Source organism: Heloderma suspectum, chromosome 2, assembly GCF_057233095.1.
Source record: "Heloderma suspectum isolate Gila_16-S chromosome 2, 16-S_ref, whole genome shotgun sequence".
Lineage (NCBI taxonomy): Eukaryota > Metazoa > Chordata > Lepidosauria > Squamata > Helodermatidae > Heloderma > Heloderma suspectum.
In genome coordinates this window covers 259,361,778-259,386,313 of record NC_139459.1, presented here as the reverse complement: position 1 = coordinate 259,386,313, position 24,536 = coordinate 259,361,778, and the positions used below count along the sequence as shown (strand labels likewise).

Here is a 24,536-nt window from a genome sequence, read left to right as displayed (position 1 = left end):
CAATTCAATGCAGCGTATCCTCATATTCTGTAAAAGGCTATTGAGCTCTTTTCAGGTGTATAGCACCTGAACCCTGCAATACACATGTGCAAACCCCTTTTGATTGTGTCGTTCCCTGCCAGCCTGTGATGCCGATTATAGGACTAGGGTGTAGGCTTTGCAGTTTGCAGGGTTGGCTTTCCAATGTGAATGGGAATATAATGGAGAACAAAGTTCACACAGCAATTCCTACCCTCTTGGTTGTGGTTAGAGGCTCAAATGGGGGTGTGAAGTCGCCGGAATGTCCCTTGGCCCTCCCTAAACAACTTGTTCGGCAATTCCTCTGCCTTCTGATATTTCTGCAGGAAACACTACCCACATGCTTCCAGGCATACATATATACGCAAGAGCTTGGAACTCATTCTAAAAAGAAAGGAAGGAATACATTCCTTTATAACCCTAGGATACTGAATTCTACAGCCAATATACCACATGTTGAGGGTTTTTTTGTACTTTCATAAAATTGTGGCAAGCACAAGTCCCACTATTACAGAATTAAAATCTAATTATGCCCCCCCATCTTGATGCAAACTAGTTAATATTACATAGATGCTAACAAGTCTAAGGCACACTGTTTCCAAGGACTAATGGGAGTACGAAAAGATGGCTCTTTTTGATACTGAGGTGAATTAGTTCTGCCGAGTACTCAATATTCAGGCGAACATACACAGAAAACACGGCTTTATTGACTGCATTTGCCAACACATTAAAGAATGCAAAGGTATTTCTTTTTTCATAAGCAAATGGGCCATGGTCCCAATGTGTATTAAACCATACACTGAATTGAAACATGATGAAAATTATGGCAGACAGACCTAGTCCAAGGCAACACAAACAGCATGCATAATACAGCTTTCACACAGAACAACTTTGATACATTATATTGCTTTAAGGATTAACTAACATGGAAAATGTACAAAAAGGAGAAATAGGTTTTTGCATTAATGAAAAATACATTTTTCTCTACAAAGGAATTTCTAATACAAGAAAATAAATATTGCAACGTAAGCCAAAAATAATTTAAATTGCTCTTTTCAATATATTTTCAATATTTCTCTTTTATATTAACAAATGGCACATCACTTCTTTGAAACAAAGAAAACCAGAAGGGCTTTGCCTCCTGTGACATTCATATCGTTTCCTGCAACTGATATGGAGTGGGCCTGTTTTGTATCTGTGTGGAATGAAGCAAAGTATAAAAGAGTTTCCTTAAAGAACAACCAAATTATCACACCTACCTGGCAACAGGAAATGGAGTCTTCTTATGACAGGTTGCAAAGACTTGATTTTGAGGAGTTGAGGAGAAAAAGAACAGGAGGGATTGAACTCTTTCCCTTTTCCTTCTGCAGAAATGGCTAATTCCGCATTGTGCTTCAAGGAAAAGCACTGCCAAATAGTTCATTTAATTTTTTAAATAATAAACACAACAATCTACAAAAGATTCAAAATGTATGCCATAAAACAGCTATCTCAGAAAACCTAAGAGGAGAAAGTGAGTGTGAGGAAAATCTAAATTGTCTCTAGGAAATTCCATTCAACACTGAGGTTTCAAAAGCAAAGTGATTGTTACTGATGAACCAAAAACGAGTATCATTATTACTGTGTTAATACATAAGCATGATGCTGCTTTCTCAAAGAAAATGGGATTCACCCTTTACAGTGCAAATGTCAATGCTTGAAGTTCATTGTAAAGACCTTTGTTTAATAAAATAGACCATTTATGCTTTTTTTTTTTTTTTACTGTTCATCTCAAAATACATTTACAGTGCATCAAAAATATTTTCCATGTACATTTCGTCTTCTTTTATGCAAATCTTTCTTGTTGTTTCTGCGGGAAAAAAGCAGGTGCTAAACAGCAAAGGAAGATTGGAGTTGTTCTTAAAAGAATTTTGATTAATATGCAGATAGCTTCCACTGAACACAAGCTAATATCCAGGGTCATAGTGATGCTATTGGAAACCATATAAAATAATCAGTGATGGAAATTATTCAAAATAAGCCAGCGCTGGATTTTTACTATCAGAACACATTCCCTTTTCATTAGAAATGCAATTTGCTCCGAGCAACTTCTTAGTGGTCAGCCAGGTATACCAAAACTCAACTGCTGGAAGGGAGCTTGGACTAACCACCTGGGACACTTCTGAGTGCTTGCTTCACTACACTGTTGCACTGCATTCCACTATGAAGTGGCAGCTTTCACAGGCTCCTCTGTAACTCCAGCAACTGTAGCTGGGTCCAAGGCACTCACTGGCCTTCACCGTATCTGTTGAGATCTATTGTTAACTATGAGGAGTATTGACAGTACAAGCACATAAAAGAATCCAAACCAAGAGATTCCTTAGGAGTTATGCAAAAATATCAGCACTTTATCAAAGCAACTAGGTAAAAGGTGTATGTATCCTACTGTATGGCTGTCTACGATTAACTATATTTTCTAACACAGGGTTGGATCCAATGAAGTTTCAATGAATGGAAGTGTGTCTTTGTATGTATGATTTTTTACTGATTCCCCCTTCCCACTCGACACTTCCCATCAAATCTACAGAATGGGAAGTGGCCAGCTGCAGAGGGAATCAGGAAAAATCACCTCCCCTTACTTTTGTTTGCGGAAGCTTCCTTTGGATCCAAGCCAACTAAGTGAACAGAGAGGCACCTTTGGATACAATGTAGAGACAATTAGACATACTAGTTAGAAATAATGCTGAATTACTGTTTCCAAGTAATTCTAGTGAAGTCTTTTGTATTCTTTTCTTCCATTTTCCAGCTCTAATTCTCCATATAATAAAGCCCCATACAATAAATGTGGCTCCCTTTTTTATTCCGACTGCAAAACCTTGATAGCTATAAACATAAGCATACATCATATACAAAGTCTGTGATCCAAAATTCCATTGGATTCGGTGGAATTCCATGTGAACATTCTCTTCAATTTAGGAAAATGCTCCAGGTGTGAAGCTCCATGGTGCGTACAGAGCATTTCATGAGACTTTATGTACAGAGCCCCATAAGTGCACTGAAGGCTCTAGAGCAAGGTGAAATATTTCTTCTTTTTCATTTTTTTTTTTAAATAGTATTGATTCACAATTACTTCTTATTCACAGTAACAATGGAGTGTCTCACAGTTCTACATATGATCCAAATAAAGAAGATAGGTGCTGGTTTAGTTTGGTTGTTCTTTAAAGTTTGTCCCTTTTGCTGTCCTGTACTGAGTGAGCAGGCAAGTAAAGCAGTAGCTGATGAATGAAGCTGTGTACAGTGAGATTTCTGGATTTTTCTCTTTTTTTTTAGCTATAGTTGAACTGAAGCACACGGAAGCAAGATCCATTAAAAGGCAGCATATTGATTATTTGTATGACATAACTAGGATATTGTAGCTAAAGCCTAGCAAGCTTGATAAGATAAAACTAAGTCCTATTTACTGTATTTAACATTATCTGAACATACCAAGCCTTAATTAAAAGCAGAATTTACTTGCCAACCCATATGGGTTAGGCCAATATCGAATTGTTCTCTTTCAGTCAGTGCTTTTGAAAAATAATTTAGCAAATAAAACTTCTCAAATCACTAAAAAAAACCTGATGGCTCTTGCTTTTGGTTTCTTTTCAGAATAAAGATTCTCCAAATTGTAGCTCAACTGGAGTGATATTAAGGACTTGGAAGGCTTGTAAAATGACTTGACTCTCAAAAAACTAAGGACAGCCAATATCTGGCATTAAAGAACATAAAACCAACATTGCTCAGACTGGAATGAGCAAAGAGCATCAGAAATCAAAATTGTGGGAGGTGGTCCAAGTGATAAAAGCATCATCTTCAGCAAGCTTGCAACCTAATGCCTCAGCTGTGTCATGAACACGGATTTAGTCCTTTTGCAGCTAAACAGCTTCCATTCATTTTTTCTTTCCAAATAACAAGTTTCCGGTTTCTGGCTGTGCTATTTTATTCTCAAAATATTCTTTGGCATCCATAAAATAATTTGACTGATCCATCTGAACAACTGCAAGGTCTTCGTCTCCCCCAGTTTGACAGTGATGGGTTAACAAGCAGAAGTGTCCCAGTATAGATATATATATACACACACACACACATTTAAAATAACATACCAACAACAAAAAGTATTAGTGAACTTCACTTTTCTTTTTGTTTTTGTTCCCTGAGCTCACACTGGGGTCACTCCCATAAAGCATGCAGCAAACCTTAACTGTGACCTTTGAAGCCAAAATTGAAGTAATGGTGTAATTAAGTGCAAACATGGAAATCTGTGTGACTCATAGGTAACATGGGCTTTTGAACAACACTTAAGGCTTATTAGAGACAATTTATGCACAACATTATTGAAATATTTAGAATACGGATTTCTGTGAATCACCCTCCTATGATGAGTCGACAGCTTGCTATTAAGATTTCAATTTTGAAATGGACGGATAGAGAGGTGAGAAGCTCATCAATTTAGTTACAATATTTAGAGAAAGAAATGAAGTTCAGATTGCCTCTCAAGAATGTGTCGACAACCAAATGACTCTTTCTGTACAGAGGAAGCTTACATGTTTTGCTCTCTGAACAGGTGAGCCATAATTTGCCTATTTATGCTGAAAGCGTAGACTTGGCCTCTTTTGCAAGGTTGGGAACGGAACCCAGTTGATTATGATGATTTTTTAAAAACGTTTGAACAATTTCCCTATCTGGTTTATGGAAATATTCCCCCATTGATCTCTATTTTGGCCCAAGTGTTTTGGTAAAAGGCTACTTTAATCAACCTGAGGAAATTATGGGAATTGCTTCAAATAACTAAAGGTTTAGGTTTTACCAATAAATAATACCCAAAGTTACTCAGGAGAGATAGCTTTAACAAAGATATGTAATTCTTCTATCTACTGAGAGCCTTGGATGAGTGTTTATAGTGCTGCCCAGCTGATAGTTGGAGTAATAGGGCTAAATCTTGGTTCTTGGCCCCTTGGACGGACTCTGATTGAACTGGAGAGGTGAGAAAGAAAAATCAAGGATTTAACAGAACATAAACACAATGTTGTTTTCCTCTACCCATTAAGTGCTTTCTTCAAATAAGCTTGTTGTGCTTTTTAAAAAAATAATCGCTTATTTTACTTCATAGTTGCTAACACAGAGATATACATACACGCTGACAAACCCTACAGGCAAGCATGTGCGCGTGAACACACACACACACACACACTTACTTTTCCATTAAGTTCTGTGTATATAGTTGGCTACCATAGTAGTACTCCTATTCTGCACCCTGCCAAACAGAGGCAATAACACCAGGCAGACCATGAAATCTATTCGCTTGGTTTAAATAATGCCCATAAAACTGTCATCCCTGCATGAACAACAGGTACTGGCAATCTCACACCTCCTCATTAAAATTCTAGGATGCCCTGTTCACTACCAGCAAGCGTTAAGTCCCTAATAATGCACATGCTTGCGTTTTGTTTATCCAGGAAATGCAAGATTTGACTAAGAAGGGATAGCTACTGTTACAGTTTATACGTCTACATTGGTGATGCTTTGAGCTGTGTCTCAGGCATATAGAGAAGAGGAAAAACAACAGTGCTCATTTTTGAACTATATAAACAAATTAAAAACAAACAAATAAACCAACTGAAACCCTCTGTTATGATACCAGGTGGAAATTGGACATGGCAGTTGTAACTGTATTTAGGCCTCACAAGAGCTGTCACAATTTGTCTGTCTGGCATATTAGGATGCCAAAATACTCATTCTGAAATTATCCTCATTTCCTGAATCTAACTGGCTATGGTGCCCTCTGCCACTACCAGATTCTGTGTCAGAGTCACTCATTTCTGCATCTGAAAAGTAACCATCAGTCTCATTGTCAAAATGGTGTAAGATAACCTTCGATTTTTCACTTCCTGGAGGTCCATTAACCATCTCAGGCTTCTCATTCTGTGATCTCCGCATCCCTCTGCCCTCTTTTGGTAATCTGAATCTCACTACAGTTTTCGGACAACCTACTGAATCAGGCACTTTAACCAGGGAACTGGGATTAGATGAGGTGTATTTCACTGGCTCCTCATCATTGCTTCGGTTACTTATCAGACTCTGGGAGGCTTGAGAATCATTTGCTTTTGGAAGAGGAGGTGAAGGATGAGAACAGCCCTTCCTTGCTGTCCTTTTCACTTCACACATCACTTTGCGTTCTGATTGGAGTTTGTCCATACCCTTCTCTGCTTTGCTGTTTCTTAAATCATGGGATGAAGTTTTCATGGTGTTATCTGACACGTAACTCACGCTAGTCCATTGATTTGAATCCTCTTCCTGGTGTTGCTTAAAGAAATTCAAGCCATTTCTTGTAGGTTTTTTCTTAGTGTGTGTTCGCATTTTGCTCTTAGCTTTCTTAGTTGTGTCACTCTGCTTTAATGGAGACTTCAAGGAATGATCCATCATAAAACTTAACAAGGTCTCTTCATCTTGTAAAAGTTCTTCAGAAAGGCCTGGGGTGGTGTCTTCATGATGGCCATTGTTTAAGGACCACTCACTCATTGCCATATTCTCTGTGGTAATCTGTACAGATTGAGCAAGCCAGTTGTTGAAGAAGGTCCCATCAATGGGGAAGGAAGTTGACAAACCTATAAAAATATCAGGTAGAAAAAGCACAAAATGCCTTAGAAGTCAGACATTCAATAGTTTTTTTTTTGCTATAAATTTAACCATAGTTTTAATGGGGAGCTAAATATTTGGGGAGATAATTAGGCAGGCATAGGTTGAAGAAATACTAATGAACATGTAGCATTACAGATGAAAGAACACTTTACTTAAGACTGATTAGTCTGGGAAACCCTAAATGTGAATTACACTGCCACCTTTTTGCATCAAATATTTCATAATGGTCAAATACAGAAACCTAATATAGTAAGATAAATGGGGTGTGTGTGTGTTGGTTTCCAACAAAATGTTGCATGAACTTATTAATGAGCCTAGTGCCTCATACAAACCCACATTTCTACGTGTCTCCTTTCCTTTCCCTTCCCTTCCCCACCCCACATATCACTCCTCTTCCTCTCTCCTTGCTGTGTTCCCATTTTACACCTCTCCTTCCCCCCCTCCTGGAATTTCCTCCTCTCTCCATTTCTGTTCCCACCCCATCTTCACTAATTATTCACCTAATCAATCAATCAATTAATTAATTAGGTTTATATATTGCTTACCATATTTAAAAGTACCTCTAAGCAGTTAAAATCTCTTTGCCACCTCCCCTCTCTCTTTTTTGTCTCATTCACCTCCCAGTTCTGCTTCCTGCTTTAATTGTCCCTCCCCTCCTCTGAGCTTCCTCTGTTCCATCTCCCTCAACATTGTGTCTCTCTGTTGTTTGTTCATCTTTCCCCACACCCTGTTCTTCCTCCTGCTTCCTTCTCCCAACACACTCAGTCAGGATTTTGGGCAATGGCTTTTGGAAGTCTGCTGCATGAGCCTTGGTGCCTTTTTTTAATGCCAAGGGACTTGGGTGAGTCAGGCACGTGCTGCGTGCATGTACAGTTGCATTTTAGCCTTTTGAGGTGGTTGATTCTTTTGGGTTTTTTTCCTCTGTATTTTTTGGTATTTCTGCAAACCTCAGGGCACAGCTGAGCCTGCTGATACGTCCCTCTTGTGTGTGGGTGGTGCTGTTTTTGCTACGTAAATACTGGCACTCCACACGGAGCATCAGAAATAGGGGGAATGATGAAGCTTTACAGTTTGGGCAAAGTGAACAAGAGGAGAATCAGAAATTCTACATGGCCACCACTAGACTTGGACAAACTACTACAGAGTGACCTAGTTCACAAGATCTAAACAGCCCACTGTGAGTTGTTTAAGCCATGCTGGGCTGTGGTGTGTGCCGAGCAGAATTTGTATATTCAATGCCTGGCCAGAATTTGTTGTGTCGTGCAAACCCAGGAACCGTGGGTTATGTGAGGATTAAGCAACCCTCGCATAACCCAACAACAGACAATGGGTTATGTGAAGGTTGTTTAACCCTCACATAACCCATGGTCACTGGGTTTGCATGACATGACAAGCCATGGCCGGGCACTGAATATTCAAAATGGCCACCCGGATGTGCTGCAGCCACAGTGGGCTGTTGTGTGAACCGACTCAATGAGTTGGCAGGTACATGGATTGAAATAACTAACCAACCAACATAAAACACATGGAGTTCACAAATACATTAGTAATTCCTCATCCTCATAATGTATTAGTTTGGTATAGCGTATTAATAAACATCAGGGTCACAATGTAATGTCAGGGTCACCAGCAGCAAGTAATGCCTACATCAGTTCTTAGGGTCTCTGTGCCACACCCGACAGAATCTTTTATTGCAGGGTGAAAAAGCCTTCACCAAGAAGCAGCAGCACAATTTCAAGTATTATTTTCTATAACATTAATTATGTTCTATAATAGAAACTATTACTAGGGTAGTTAAACAGTGCTAAAATATAGTCATTAAAACATAAAAATAATACAAAAAAACTCCACAAAAATAAAACCAGCATCATAAAAAACCCTAGAAGCAGAGACATAAGTGCCTAGGATAATAAAAAGGTCTACCTAGCACCCAAAGGAGAGAAGGGTAGACAGCAGGTGAGTCCCCCTGGGGAGAATGTTCTATAAGCTGGGCACCACAACTGAAAAGGCCCTTTCCTCAGTTAGAATCTGCCTTATCTCAGATGATGGTGGCACTCATAGCAGTGGCTGTTCAGGCTCATGTGGAGAGCGGTGATCCTTCAAGTACACAGATCCCAAGCTGTGGAGGGTTTTAAAGATAAGCACCGGTACGTTTGAGAATTGTGCTTGGAAACAGACCAGGATCTGGTGTAGTTGTTGAAGCACTGTTGAGATATGCTCCTATTGCAGTTATCCTCAATTAGTAGCCTAGTGACCGTGCTCTGAACTGCAGTTCCCAAGCAGTCTTTCGGAAAAAATACATTTCAGTATTTCAATCTGGGAGTAATAGAGCAAGGTTAACTGGCCAGGCTGTTCCTGTCCAAAGGGTCATCAGCTGGGCCTCCAATCACAAACCTGGATCAACAAGACCCTGAAAAGGTCCTAAAATAAAGTCTAGGTGGAATGAGGATGTAGGACTATATATATTGTTAATTCCCCCTGCCCCTCCCTGCCCAAAAGCTCACTGGGAAACATCTGAACACTTTAAACCACTTCATGGGTTTTTAAGATGCATTTTGAAGCCTAACTTACCCAGCTGTCCTAGTACCAACTCATTCCCTGGTTTCCTTTTTTCTTTCTTGTCAGTACTGCTTTTCCTGTCATCTCTTCCTTTTCTTTTTGGGTCACTTCTCCTTCCCTTCGTTCTCTTCCCAGTTTGCTCTGTTCAAGTTTAAAAATAAAAATAATTAATAAAATGATAAATTAAGAATATAACCAATAGGTAGATTTTGGAAGAGAAGGCTGAGTGCCGAAGAATTGATGCTTTTGAACTGTGGTGCTGGAGAAGACTCTTACGAGTCCCCTGGACTGCAAGGAGATCAAATCAGTCAATCCTAAAGGAAATCAACCCTGTCTGCTCATTGGAAGGACAGATACTGAAGCTGAAGCTCAAATATTTTGGCCACCTAATGTGAAGAGAAAAGTCACTGGAAAAGACCCTGATGCTGGGAAAGATTGAAGGCAAAAGGAGAAGGGGACGGCAGAGGATGAGATGGCTAGATAGCATCACCGATGCAATGAATATGAACTTGAGCACACTCCGGGGGAGAGCGGAGGACAGGAAGGCCTGGCGTGCTATGGTCCATGGGGTCACGAAGAGTCAGGCACGACTTAACGACTGAACAACAACAACAACAAAAGATTTTGGAAGACGGGAAACTAACATAAGACTTGCAGAAGATAGAAGAAACTAAGAAGAAACAAAATCCTTAATGAAGTATTTCAGTGGTTCTTGGTAGAGTATGATGTTATGCGGAGAGCTGGTTTGCCACCATTTTAGGCAAATGGACGTTGCAAACTTCAATCTTAGATCTTATGTGATGTATGAATTACAGACTGCAATTCTATGTATGCACATAGTGGAACCTTCTTCTGAGAAACATGCATAGAATCACTAGCACTTTGATTTGCCGAAATACTTAAGATTGAAACCAATTTAGTACCCTTGAAATCAAGGAAATAATTGGTTTAAAACCAATATAACTTCATTTCAATTTGGCTTAAACTCGTGTTCCTCCTTTACTGGGTTGTGAATTAGGCTGAGACTCTCAAGCCACTTTGCTGCTACCAACGTTCTGAATTTCTAATAAGCTCGGGTTAGTAGAGAAGACAGTGCCTTCTGGTTCTTATCCCATAAAGCACTTGCTTACCTTTAGTCCCATTCAAAATATTTCAGTCGTATCTTGGCAAGTGTTTAAACATTTACTAGGCAGAGATTTGGGGAATCGAGGACCAAAGTAAAGGAGATATGCATCGTACAAAGCTTCACAGTGAATGCAGTGGAGGTGGTCCATAGCTCAATGGTAGAGCACAGTGTTTAGATGTGGAAGGTCCCAGGTTCAATGCCTGACATGTCCAGCCAAAAGGATCAGGTAGCAGCTGATGTGAAAGACCTCTGCCACTCAAAGCAAACAATACTAATGGACAAATAGTCTGACCTGGTATAAGGCAGCTTCCTAGAAATAGGACTGTAGGAAGCTGCCTTATACTGAATCGGGCCCCTGGTCCATCTAGCCCAGTATTGTCAACACTGACTGGCAGCAGCTCTCCAGGGTTTCAGGGAGGAATATCCAGCCCTACCTGGAGATGCTGGGGATCTAACCTGGGACCTTCTGCATGCAAAGCAGCTGCTCTACCCACTGGGCTATGGCCCCTCTTATGTTTTGACCTGCTTTGATGCCATTGGCTAACAGTGCATGTGGTCACAGTGCTATCTTATACAACAAATTTGGGAAAGAAGTTTACAAAGGTAACACTGCAATCAGTTTAATACCAGAAGTTCTGGACCAAAGTATAGAAAGGGCAGATTTATTATTCTTAGATCCCACCACATAGCTTGAATGGACCCTCAGGACAGCTTACAACACTAAATAACAAAAGAATTGAAATCAAATTTTAAGCTGTCACAAAATATCAATAAGTGCTTAACAATTAATTTTAAATACCAACCTAATAAATCTACAGGGCACCACAGAACAGGAGAGCAATAAAACAGGTCAATTTAAAATAACAATCTGCCCTGGACTCCAGCTGCCTACTGGAACAGAAATCTTTTGGCTTATTTTCAGAAGGTGAAGACAGAGTCAGCCTGCTGGGCTTCCCTGACGAGGGAATTCCAGAGGCTACAGCAGAGACAGCCCTGATCCTCACTTCTGCCAATCTAGATAAAGACAGGAATGAAGCTGGACTCTCCACCAGAAGGTAGGGAGGGTGGCAACAGGAGGCCTCCACTTAGTTAATTGGGACCCTAATGCAGGGCCTTAAAGGTCAAGATCAGCACTTCAAACTGTGTCCAGAAACAGATAGGGAGCCAAGGCCGTTGTTCTAGCAATGGTGTAATGTGTGCCCTTTGTCTCACTCCCATTTCAACTGTTCAGGTGCATTATTAGCTAACTGAAGATCTGGGCCAGCCTTCAAAGACACCTCCATGTAGAGTGTGTTACATTTGCGCAGTCTGGAACTTACAAAGGCATGTACCAGTCTAGGCTGCTCTACTCTAACAGTGCAATGCTATACATGTCTACAACTACGTTCTGTAGATTTCAGTTGGTCGTATTCCAAAGTAAGTAGTCATGGCACTGCAGTCTAAGAGTGGTTATAGCCGATGAACCAGCTTAAGCAAGTAAAAGGCACTTTGGCCCATGGCCACCAGCTGGGAATCCCAACAGGGCAAGATCCTTCAAGGGAAATGTGATCCCATCCAGGAGAGAGTAACTGTCAACTCTCGGTTAATCAAGTTCTCCTACCATTAAAGTAGACTCCCCCAACCTGGTGTCCTCCAGGTGGCAGAATAGCCACAATGATGGGATTTGTAGTCCAATACAACTGAAGGGCACCAGATTGGGGAAGGCTTCATGTCTGTTTTCTTTGTATTGAACCTCAGTTTATTCACCTTTATCTAGTCTACTGTTGCCCTCAGATATCTGTTCAGAACTTGACAGCCTCACCTGGCTTCAGTGACAAGGAGAGATACAGCTGAAAGTTAACAGTATATTCTCATTCCAGATCTCCAAACCACCTCTCCCAGGGACTGAAAAGCACAATGTCCAAAAATATGGGGGACCAGATTTAACCTTGTGGAGTGCCAAATCCCATAGGATGGAGCAGTCCAGTCCCTAGTATCACTTTCTAGGATCTACCTGATCTACCTGACATCCAGGAGAGGAATTGATGCAATGTGATGCCTCCATATAGTAATCACACACAAATCTGACTCCCCCCTCCCCTAAAACTGTAAAGCCTAGACTAAATCACTACACTGAATCTGATTTACAGGGAGTAACATAGCGAATATATGGACAACTGAAATCCTAGAACATAATTCCAAGTTCTTTTTGGAAATATATTTAACATTAAATGTATACAAATAATGTGAATTATCCATGGGATTTCATTATCTTGAATGATTCATGTAATGTAAAGACAACTTTGTTAAATTACTGCTGTTTCTATTAGCAGAAGAACTACTCCAATCTTTTAACTTATTAATTGGGAGGCTGAGCATTCTCAATGAAGTCCTGTTTATTTCAACAGGTACACCAGGAAGGATGATGCTCAATGAGGTTAAAAATGGGATTTTAAACTTTTAACATCTAGGACTGTATTATGGTGCCAGGGTGGCACTTGAAAAATATATGTGCAGTTATTGTTCGAGCATCAATAGCATTAGGGGAATGCAAACATACTGTGGTTTTGTGTCGTTTACATCTACAGGCCTCTACTTGTTTTGATGTTATGCTGGTGGTAGGCACCAATTCACAAATTGCCCACTTTTAGGGGTGGGTGGGTTGCTCAATGCAAGTGAATTACCTGAAGCTACTGCTTTGTGGTTAGAGCTACCAAGAGGAAAAGAGTTACCCCACAGTACACATCAATAGCTCATGCCATTATGAACGGACTCCCAAGCCTCCAGAACTGGCTGCTGTTAGAGAAAGAATACTGGGGGTTACACGCACTATTGGCTTAAACCAATTAGGCTGTTCTTGGTAGCCACTTAATAAACCGCTATTATAGTTTTATAGAGGATTTATATTTCCAGGCATGCCAATCAAAGATTTTTCTCCCAAGGACTGAACTGACTTCCAGGAAGAAAGAAAAGCAAAATTGATGTTTGCTCAATTCCTGCCAGCTAGCTGTAGAAGGGCAGACACATTTTTCAGTTGACTTAACAAATAAAATATATGGCTTTGTTTAGCTGGTGCAATGCTTCCAAACACCCATATGAATGTTAGACTTTTTGAAAAAGAAGCCTGTCAAAAGGAACAGCTGCATTTCAAAGCCTGACAACTAGAGGGTAGCTTTTCGGTTCACAGAAGAGAGAAAAGTCCCACTTTAAACTGGCAGCTCCTTCCAGCTGTAAGAGACATTTGCCTGCCTAAATTATTATTCATCAGTCACAAAATAAACCACCAAGCCCAAGTTTATGAAGAAATCCATCCAAAAGCAAAAGTGTGTGCCAAATGCATTCCACCAAGGTTTTATATATTAACTGCCATGACTTGTAGTAATTAATAACTAGACTGAGCCAGTGATGGATGGGGAAGACGCTTTCCCTTTTCCCTCTGTGTGGAGAGAAAAGAGAACAGAAGACAAAGACATTTTGGGTCAATCCGAACAAGGTATTTTATATGGAAAGCATGTTGTGCTGTGCAATTATACTACTACTAGTGGATTATCCAAGCCACTGATTCTTGTACAAGGGGCAGGTGTCAAGGGTAGGCATGGTTGGGCACCTGCTGAAGGCCCACACCTCAGCAGAGGCCCACTGGCAAGAGCCTTCTGGACTCGGTCCTCCTCTTCGCCATTGCAACCTGCTTGTTCACCGGCCTCTTGCTGTCACCTGGATGATGGTGGTGGTGAGGAGGAGGAGCGGAAGGTAACACTGCCTGGTTGCTCACTGGCTCTCTCTACCTGTCGAGGAAGCAAGTGGTGGCCATTATGTAGGGATGCACGAAAGTCACTTACCTGGTCTCGCAGCTTGCTTCGTGGTGGTGGGGAGTCGCTTCGCTGCTCCCCCCGAAGTTCAGGCCAGGGAGAAGCGCCCTGTCTCCCCGGCTGCGAACTTCAAAAGAAAAAAAAAACGCCCCTGTGATAGGCTACGTAACGATTAACGTAGCCTATCACAGGGGCGTTTTTTGTGTTTTTTTTACTTTTCTTGTAATGGTGGCGGCGGCAGCTGGTCAAAAGACCGGCTGCCGCCCCCGCCCCTGACGAAGACCTGCCGAACCGCCGCCGGGAGGGACATTCATGAAAGGTAAGTCCCATCCGGGGGGGGGGGGGGGCGGGCGGAGAATTTCTCCCCGAACAACCTTCGGAGGACCGAATGCGTTGGCACTCGGCCCCCCGAAGTTTCGGGGAGAAATTCTCCCCCATCCCTACCATGATGAGAAAGAGGCTGGGGAGCAAGAGCAGCTGGTGACAATGGCAGTGAGAAGGTGGGCTCACTGAGGGAGGGGGCTCATTGAGGGTATCTTGCCCAAGAGCCCTTAGAAACCTGGACCCGGCACTATTTGCACACTGTTAAATTCAGTTGGAGATGAGGATGCTCAAACAATTTCCAAAGACTACCAGCACCCTACAGGCTTGCAATGCCAGTCTGGCAAGGCTATATTTCAACAACTTGCTGATGAACTGATTTCATTGTTTCATCTAACTGACCACAAAAAAAGCAAACCTCTTCTGTCCCTTGTACCCAGGAATTGGTACAGACATAAAGATCTTGTGAAATACAGCGAGTAACATATAGCCCACAGTGCTTCTTCTTCCAATCCACTAGGCTCCTATCAGGAGGGGCCCTTTATAGACGCTGTCAATTATTTGTTTCAAGCTTGGCCTGCTCTGGAAATCAGAACTGGTCAGCATGAAGCCTGCAAGCAGTGATTCCTGGATCTGGTCCCTGAAGACAGCAACTCCTAAACTTTGTGGCCATACTCCTTTGAGTAGGGACTTGGATATTTTGTGTATCTGAGGGCCAAAGTAGACACAATAACGAAGCATCATGATTGGATCTCTTGTTTTTTTTAAATTTTGGCAAATAGCATCTGTGGGGGAGGGAGAGGCTGAAACAGGTCAGGGCTGTGGTGCTGGAGGAAGGGGGTTTAACATTTCTCCCAGAGCCATGTTTTTGATGAAAATCACCCCTGCAACTTTCTGGAGAAATGTATATAAGCAGGCTGGGTTTGTACACACAAGTTCTCCCTTATGTGACTAATAGCAGCTTTGGGGAGAGGAAATTCTCTTTGGGAAAATGGCATGGGGGCAAAGGATTAACTTTGCTCTCACAGCACTATCGCCTTGATCCTCATCTCCACCCTATCCTGTGCTTAGTAAAAAAAACAAAAATAACAGAATGAGAGTAACTCAACATGAAATATGGAGCAGGATCCACTGGAATCAGCCAGATTCCACAACTTTCCTTCTAGGACAGTCTTCCTCAATTTGGGCCTGTCCAGATGTTGTTGGATTACAAGTCCCATCATTGCTGACCATTGGCCATACTGGCTGGGGCTGATGGGACTTGTAGGCCAAACACATCTGGGGGGGCCCAGGTTGGGGAAGGCTGCTCTAGGGTTTGTAGATGACACACCTCCCCAGTTTTTTTTTAATTTTAATTTTTTAATTTAATTTATTTAATTTAATTTCTTTCTAAATTAAACAGAGATTTAGAAAGAAACCTTGAAGGAAAAAAACTGCATTTTTCTAATACCTCCTGAATAAAGCAAACCTCACTTATCCTGCAAGTTCTAATCTACTGCATCAGAGAACCGCAGGCCATGAGGATCTGCATTAGTCCCCGTGCGGCATGCCGGGTGTGCTGAAGCAGCGTGCCTGACATTCATAAGAACTTTCAGAACTGCCGGATCAGAACAAGGTCCATCTAGTTTAGCTTGTTTCCAGCAGCAGCCAGCTTGATGCCTCTGGGAAGTTCATAAGCAGGGCAGCAGAATGATAGGTCCTGCCATTGTTTACCCCCAGCTCCAGGGCTTCAGAGGCATATGCAGTCTCAGAATATGGTCATTCCATTTAGCTGTCATAGCAAACAGCCATGGACAAACTTATTTTCTATGATTTTTCAGAAGTCCATCTGTCTGGAAGTATACCAGGATAAAAATGAACCGATCGATACCTGTTCAAATTAGTTCTGGGCCTGCGTGGCCATACTGAACCCACTGTAGAAGTACAAAAGCCCATTTGGGAGATTAGAATGAGTATTTGCCTGCTACATCCTCTGTCCCAAGAGCACCAATTAGGGGCAGGGAAGGAGGAGCAGTTGGGGAACCTCCTGGCCCATGGGCCAATTTTGGCCCACCTGAGGTTGGGATTTGGCCAGCTCCTGAAGCACCATCTGAGATAACACAGTGCAGGGAAGGCATAGGAGAAGTGAAGTACTCTCAGCTGGCACTTTCAGGGCCTGGTTGAGTCCTGACCTCAGGTGTGCCAAAATTGGATCATGGGCCTGGAGATTCCCCAACCCTGCTTATGGGATCCTTCCTCTTTGCTCTAGAAGTGCTGGCTGAGAGTGCTTTGCTCCTCCTCCACCTTCCCCATGTGGGGAATGTGAAGGAGTGAAGTGGGCCTCCCAGACCTGGTTGGGGACCTGATGACATCAGTGGGCAGGGCTTTGATGCCATCCAGCTTGGGGTCATGGTGGTTGCAGACCCAATATAGTTTCCCACCCCTGCCATAAAGCGTTGTACTTTCCAGTCTGTACCAGCTCAAGCTGTTGGATTATTTTGATTTGTTTTTAATTTTTTGTGAGCCTCCTTGGGTGTGTATAATGGAAAGGCAGGATGAAATCTCTTTCTAAATAACATTTTTTTTGCCTGCAAAGTGGAGGAGGCAGGAAGGGCTGGCTAGTGGCAAGGGCAAACCCCATTATGAGCCAGGATAGACTGAAATGGGGAGTTTTTTTTTTTTTTTCAAAAAAATAAAAAATGGGGAGTTTGTATTCTGAACTCCCCAATTCCAAATTTGTCCCCATCACTAGCTCTTAGTAGCTGCCAACTCTTGTTTTAGAGTATCAATAAATTGCACTGTGGTATATAGGACAAACTGGAAAAATTTCCGTAACTTCATCTTTCACAAGCCAAACTTCCAAAGTGACCACAAGTGACAGTAAGAAAGGCCACTTTAAGCACATTTCCAAGAAAGCAGATTTGCTTTGGAAGTAGAGGCTTCTGGGCTACAGATCAAAAGAGCAAAATGTAAGTCTTATGCATTTCTTGGGGTTATTTAATAGCCTCTGTAACCACTGGGATTACAGAATGATATGCAAAAATGAAACTCCCAATGCAAGAGCCGTTATTTATCCAAACACATTGTAAATAGCAAGTAAATTTGAAAATAATTTTCATAGGCCCTTCTATTGAATGCCAAAGCAGGCTGATGGATATCTGAATTAACTGCTTATCTGTCTCAGGAAAAAGAAGAGAACAAAACCTATCCAATCTGATCCCTATACCACTTAAACAGAAGCTTTAAAGGAGTTCCTTCTGATATGTAAACATTTCAAAGGGAAGACCAGAATGAGGCCCATGTACTGTTATTATAATTATTTTAAAAACACCTAAAATTGCTAGGTACTATACAGAAATAAAAAACCCAAGTCCTTCCCACAGATTTATAATCTGAGATAGCTACAGTAAATAAAGATATAATCTCATGATCGTGTTCACAATTTCCTCTTGAATCACAGGACTTATATTCGTGGCTTGATCCTGTTTCCACATTTGTCACTGAGAAAGCTCCACTTGACTTAACAGGAAGCCAGAATGAGCTTCTTCAGTGTCAAGTCTCTCTTTCCTGCTAGCACTATCTCTTTTGTGGAAGTCTGTATCACCTGAGGCTAGCAGTCAAATCTCAGCTTCAACTGAAACAGAAAAGACAAGTCAGCTCCAGTCAGTTTAGTTCCTGTAAAAAATAAGCTGGCAAATGTGGAGTAGGAGGCCAAAAGAAGACACCTGCACCAAAACATCCTGGCTAATTATGAAACCAGCATGGAAGCTGCCATGTGAATCAAATGTGTAGCTGCAATATTCTTCCTGATGGGTTATTTTGGAAGAAACAGCCGCTACACTAGCAAGTGGGGACAGTCTTTCCCAAGCATATCCATAATACTCATACACACAGAACACTTCTAATTCAACTGTGGCTTATGCATAATACAATTTGCTTGAAATCACAAAGTTACCATAGATAAACAACAGTCCCTTTTATCTGATGTCTGATTATATGCAGGACTGTGTATACTCTGTGCAAAAATCCCAAGAAAACAAAAGCTCCAATCCAAATTCTGCAACCAAGACAGGAAAGACCAGTAGGGGGGATGAGTCACAGACTGGATAAGGGCTTCCTGTCAAGTTGTGGGTGCCCAGGGGACTCCAGAGCAGAAGACGTAGGACGAAAGGGGTGCTGTGCTGTGTCCTGAGCTGATGCACGCGTATTAAAAACGTGCCATATATTCCATATATAAGAACCGTTGACATACATTTAATGCACAGAGCAATTACAGGCATATTCCTGTTGGTTCACAGGTAATTTGCAGACACAAAATTGTATTCTACCCATTATTTGTACTGCAGCTACTATCCAAGACTCAAGGAGGCTCAAAGATCTTTTGACACACCTGGATTTTGAAAGCCTTTCTTGTGATGGCTAGAGAAGGAGTGCATGCACAGAACAGCTATACCGTAAGGAAAAAAGCACCCTGCACACAACCCTGATAAAAGGAAAGAACTGTGCCCTGCAGTAAATGCCATAGAACAGGGATGGGGAACCTGTGGCCAAATTTCCCCCACCAGGCTGATCCATCCAGCCCGTGGGGCCTTGTGTGAGGCCCATCCCCTCAGAGGGGAAATGGGGTGGGAGAGGCTTTGCTCCTCCACATCTTCCCCATATAGGAAAGGCAACGGAACAGTGAAGCTGGTGCCTCGGTGGGCTTTGACCTGCCCGGGCTTTCCCCCATTGGGAAAAGCCCGCAAGATGCAATGCAGACTCCCCAACTGAGGTGCAGCTGGAGAGCTCAATGATGTCAGGCCAGCCTAGCGCCCATCCCCTCATCCTGTGACAGTGAATTCAGGAATTTATTGAGGAGATTTAAGAAAAGTACAGGATTGGACTTCATCTGTTGAGTTTTAGAACAGATGGTATCATATTAACTTCTTGACAGATTGTAATCTTTATTTTAAAAGGTTAAAGTATGTATTTATAGAAGTTCCCTTCCATTTACATTACATATGTGTATTTACTGAAAATTGTGCACACTATGAGAATATTCTAAATGGGGAGGAGTGTTGAAACGATACTGCATTATAAATTTATGTAGTAGCTTAAGCTATTGGCATTCCGTGCATGCACATGGTCTTTTCATCTCTTCTTCTTGGTGGCAACCCTCCGGTGCTCTCCTGAAGATTGGAAGAGGCTTCTGCCAAAAGCAAAAATCAGCCATACGTGCACGTAAGTGTTTTGTGTGGATCCATGGGCCTCCCTGCCATCTTCTGTTTTTATTATGATACATATGTTGTTGTTCAGTCCTGTCCGACTCTTCGTGACCTCATGGACCATAGCACGCCAGGCTTTCCTGTCCTCCGCTCTCTCCCTGAGTGTGCTCAAGTTCATATGATACATATATGTAAGGGAAATTCAAAACTTGCCACAGTGACTGTATAAAAAGTGCATTTTTAATATATACTTCGTACTGTTATAGAACATATTCACAAAGAGGGATTCTAAATTAATCAGCATAGAATAATTTTTTATTCCTTAAGTCATTGTGAAACCTGCTGCTGGGGGCAAGCACCATTCTTGAAACACCAGAGGTTTTTATGGCCAAAATCTGCTGTCCCTCTGCAGATTCTGTCCTTCCTCTCCACCTGCAACAGTTCTGTTAATAGTACTATCCTCTGGGCGGAGAATTTCCAAATCCCACCTCTCTCTAGAATCCCTCCCATACCTTATTAATTTAGTAAAAAGCTGATGTGGAGAAGTGTGCTCCAATTACTATATTTCCCCCAAACAATCTGGCAAAAACTAAGCATAAACAAAATCCCCTTTTCTCCCCATCTGATGTCTAGTCAAATTTGACATCTGGCTCCCCCATTTGACATCTGGCTCCCAATCTAATCTGCAAATCTACACAAACTTGTTTTACTGAAATATTTAACTGATGAGGAAGTAGCCTCCTAGCAAAAAGTCTATGAACAGGTTCGGACTGTGGCTGCTTTTCCTCACCCAGCACTCACTTGCCATTTCTGTAATTCCCTGTGATGCGGTGTGGGTTGCTCTGTCATCCAAACCCAGTGAGGTGCATGGTAGGGGTGGCTTCCAAACCACCCCATCACCCCTACAATAAGCCATGGGTTGTGGAGTAGTTTGGAAGCCACCCCTGCTGCACACCTTGCTAGGTTTGGATGACATGCATGACAACTTGTGCAGTGGCAAGGGTAATTTGGGAAACGGCAGGTGTGCAAGCGGCACATGCGGGGCAGGGAAAAGAAGCCACTGTGGCTTCTTTTCCTTGCTGCTCATCTGAATCTGGTCTCGGAAATGTATGACTGTACATATGGTTCCAGCAGTATCATGACTCGTACTGTTAATTACGGGAAAATACACTGGACACAATCCAGCATGGAATTAGGTATGCTTAAACCCACTGCAGCCCTTGAAGATTGCTTAACTCAGTCTTGTACTGTGGCCATTACCTTTTGGTAAGAAAAGTTATGGTACTGAAAAGAACGCCCTTGAGTTTTGACTTATTATTCATTGGAACACCCTCTTGGCAGAAGAACAAAAAGAATCTTGTGGCAGTTTACTGACTAACAGATTACTTGTGGACAAATTTTTGTGGACTATAGTCCATTAGATACAAACATATGATCCTCAGCTGTCAGAAAGATATATGGATGTCAGTTCTGCGAAAATTGTAAACAGGAGGGCAAAAGGTAATGAATTGCAAAGTTAGCAGTAGGGCAGTGACATTTCTGTGTAGATCCCAAATGTATACAATATAAGAACAGAGTGATATATTCACAACAGCAGTCACTGTGATAATATTATCTTCCTAGCTATGTTATTCTAATTTAACAATTTAAAAGTGTGTCAGACTAAAACACCATAGCTAGAAAGATAATATTATCACAGTGACTGCTGTTGTGTTTGGTAACTCTGTTCTTATCTTGTATACATTTGGGATCTACATAGAAATGTCACAGCCCCCAGTTTTTACACACACCCCCGTGTGTGTTTCTGTGTATAAGCTCCCCCAGCTGAGGATAAACTCTAGTCCACAAAAGCTTATGTCACAAAAGTGCCACAAAAGTCATTTTTGGTTTTTCTGCAACAGACTGGAATCTTTCAACTAAGGATGCAATCCTATGGCCGCTAGACAGTGTCTAGATGGCCATAGGATTTTTTGGTTTCTCGGAACGGTGCTCGGAGCCAGTGCTCTGAGGTCGGTTCCCAGAAACCCAACTGCCTGCCTCCTCCCCCGCTACTTCATAGGCAGGACAGTTTGTCCACGGCTCTGTGCTCGTAAGAGCAGTGTGGAGCAGCTGAAAAGGGGGCTTCCCCAGGGGTGGGAAGGGGACCGCAGAAGCGCCGTTATGACGCTTCCTATGTGCTGTCTAGCCTCCTGCCCCACTCTGAGATTCCCTGGCTAGACAGTCGAAATCGGATGTTTAGCCGCAAATGCAGGGTGGCCAGAGTGCAAAGGAGAAGATCCCCTCGGCTCTCCACCTGCCATGCCTTTGATAGTTGGCTGCCTCTGAGTTTGGAGGCAGCCGATTATCTCCATAAGATTGTGCCCTCTGTTGACCAAACCTATAGATATCTGCGCTGTGAAGAAATTACATTCTCTATGTTTCATCAATGACAATAAAATCATTTTTTAGTTTGGATGCTGATTTAGTTAGAGATGGAAACCCTTGCTTTCCTCAGTGGAGCAGCTTTCAGTTCTGAAATCAAATCCAGAGTTCCTAAGAGAATCCTTTAGTTCAGCCTTCCCCAGCATGGACAATGCTGGCTGGGAATGATGGGAGTTGCAGTCCAAGACATCTGGAGGGCACCAAATTGAGGAAGGCTGCCTAATGCCTGCTGAAGCTAGGATCAAACTGGCTTTAAAATGGATTTGAAGACTCTTAAGGGCACAAGTGTCAAAATGTCACCTTCTCTAGGATTACAATATTGAAGCAGTGGATGCCGTCTGCTGCTACCATCCCAGTGTAGGGAAGCACTTAGACTCAAATTCTCACATATCAGTATTTTGGGTGTACTGAAGTTTCCACAAGGTGATTTTTTTACCTATCATTTTAAGCAGGGAGGACACAAGGCAAATACTATCCACAAACTGAAAAGGCTGCATTTCTTTCAACTCTGCCTAGCCAACCAACACACAGTAAGCTCAAATGGCTTGGTAACTTCGGAGGATCTTTGATCCAAATCTAAACTTTAAATGCCATCTCTGAGATGTTGCTTTATGTGGTGAGTGATGAGATTTTTCTAAAAAAAATTGTCTGCCTCTGATTTGGACATAATAAATGTGGTTATGGGATCTTCCCTTCTGTGCACTAAGAAAGTCTGTATCATAATCAACAGATTCAAAGCTGCACATTTTTCAGTATATACATTTCTTATGCCCTCAAATTTCAACTCAAGGAAAAGCTTTCAGCAAAAGAGAATGCGGTCCAGACAGTCCTAAAGAAACCCTAACCACGTGATGGATTCTAAGGAGGCTCCAAAAGCCACAAACACAACTGACTGAAAACTTTGCCAAATAGGCAGATGCTCCTTCTGGAGAAAATGTTGCATAGCTTTGAGTTTCAATTTCTGTGCTCTTGTTGCAAAAAACACACAAAGACGTTTAGAAGATGTGGACTCAACAACTTCGTGCTTTTAGGGGTGTTTTTTTTTAATAAAGGAAATCTATTGAGATCATGTTCATTTAAAACAATCTTCAGATCATTTTATGCATTGTAATGCACACCTTATTATAAGGTACAGCAACATATTTTGCAGATTAAGTTAAAAGCACAGCGAAGCAAAATATTGCTTGGCAGCAGTTTAACCTTTGATCCTTAACAGAGCAGAGGAAGTTGCCAAGAAGCCAATGCAACTGCTAGTAAACAATGCAAGTGAACCAGATGTCCCACTAAAAACCGTACGGGCTTTCTAGAGCCTTAGGGGTCAAGATTAGCAGTAAGAATCTCTAGAAGGTGGGAGTGAACAGCATGCTTCTGCAAAGAGATTTCATCACAGGCCAGGCAGATTAAACAAAAATTAACTATCAACAAACGTGGTTAGAATTTCTAGTTAATTTCCAACAAAGAGGTGATATATGCACAAGGTCAGCAGAAGCCACGTATCAGGTTCTCATGTAAACCATAACATTAAAGAAGTTGCACCAATATCTTCCTAACAATTATAGGATTTTTAGAGAGCAATCCTATGCCCCCGAGAGAGTGTCTGTGGGGACACAGAATTGTTCAGTTTCTGGGCTCCAAGGCTAGAGACCAGAAACCTCACTCCCCCCTCTCCCTTGTAGCCAGCATGGTTCTGGTTATGTCTCTTGTGCTTGGAAATGGAGCACAGAAATGGGGAAAATGGGGCTGTCCTGGGAGTGGGGAGGGGAGGAGATCGGGGAAGCTGCGTTACACAACTTCCTATGCTTGCCCCAGCCTCCTTCCCTCCTCTTGGAAGCACTGTGGCTAGACAGGCAAAATCTCCTGTCTAGCGAAAATTCAGGGGGACCAAGCACAGAGGTGAGGATCGCCTCCATGCACCGGACGCCCTGCATCCATAGGATTGCACCCTTAGTGCAAGTTCAGAAGGAACCGTATCACAAAGAGGAGCTTGTGTATTTTTTTCCATTAACAGATGGGAGATGAAGGCACAAATCCTATTCTGGTTCTCTCTTTAATTAGCCATGGCTTCTGAATTGGTAGTTAAGAAACGGTCTTCTTTGTGGTTACACCCCAACTTGGCAACCCTCCTGAGGGAGACACGATTCTCACTGTATTCTTTTTGACACCAAATTAAAACATTTCTGTTTGCCCACATGTTTTAAATTTTAAATTCAGCCTAAATTGATTTTAGATTGATTGTTGGCTGAATAGATTTTATGCCTCTTGTTGTAATTTTATTGCTGTTGTTTTATTTTTTATAATTTTATGTACACTGCCCTGGGATCCATTACGGATGAAGGAGTAGTTTAGAATTTTTAACAAATAAATTTAAAAACAGTTAACTTTTTGCAAACAATTTAGTCCAGAGCAGTCCCTCTGTAGCACCACCCTAGAGTCTCAAGACTGGAGTTATAAATTAATAATAAC

At 41.9% G+C, this 24,536-nt stretch overlaps 1 protein-coding gene across 7 annotated transcripts in view; it reads right to left on the bottom strand.

The window, feature by feature from the left end:
* Nucleotides 1-703: 703 nt before the first annotated feature.
* The window catches only part of JADE2 (jade family PHD finger 2), a 217,891-nt gene continuing 194,058 nt past the window's right edge, over nt 704-24,536 (bottom strand). For 6 of the 7 annotated variants that reach the window (XM_084838945.1, XM_084838947.1, XM_084838944.1 and 3 more), the window contains 2 exons: nt 9,247-9,375; nt 704-6,641 (listed from right to left, as the gene is read on the bottom strand). In XM_084838945.1, coding sequence (XP_084695071.1) covers nt 5,752-6,641; nt 9,247-9,375 — 1,019 coding nt within the window. In that variant the 3' untranslated portion in view covers nt 704-5,751. The remainder of the gene's footprint in view (nt 6,642-9,246; nt 9,376-24,536) is intronic. The other variant, XM_084838949.1, reaches the window with a different exon arrangement.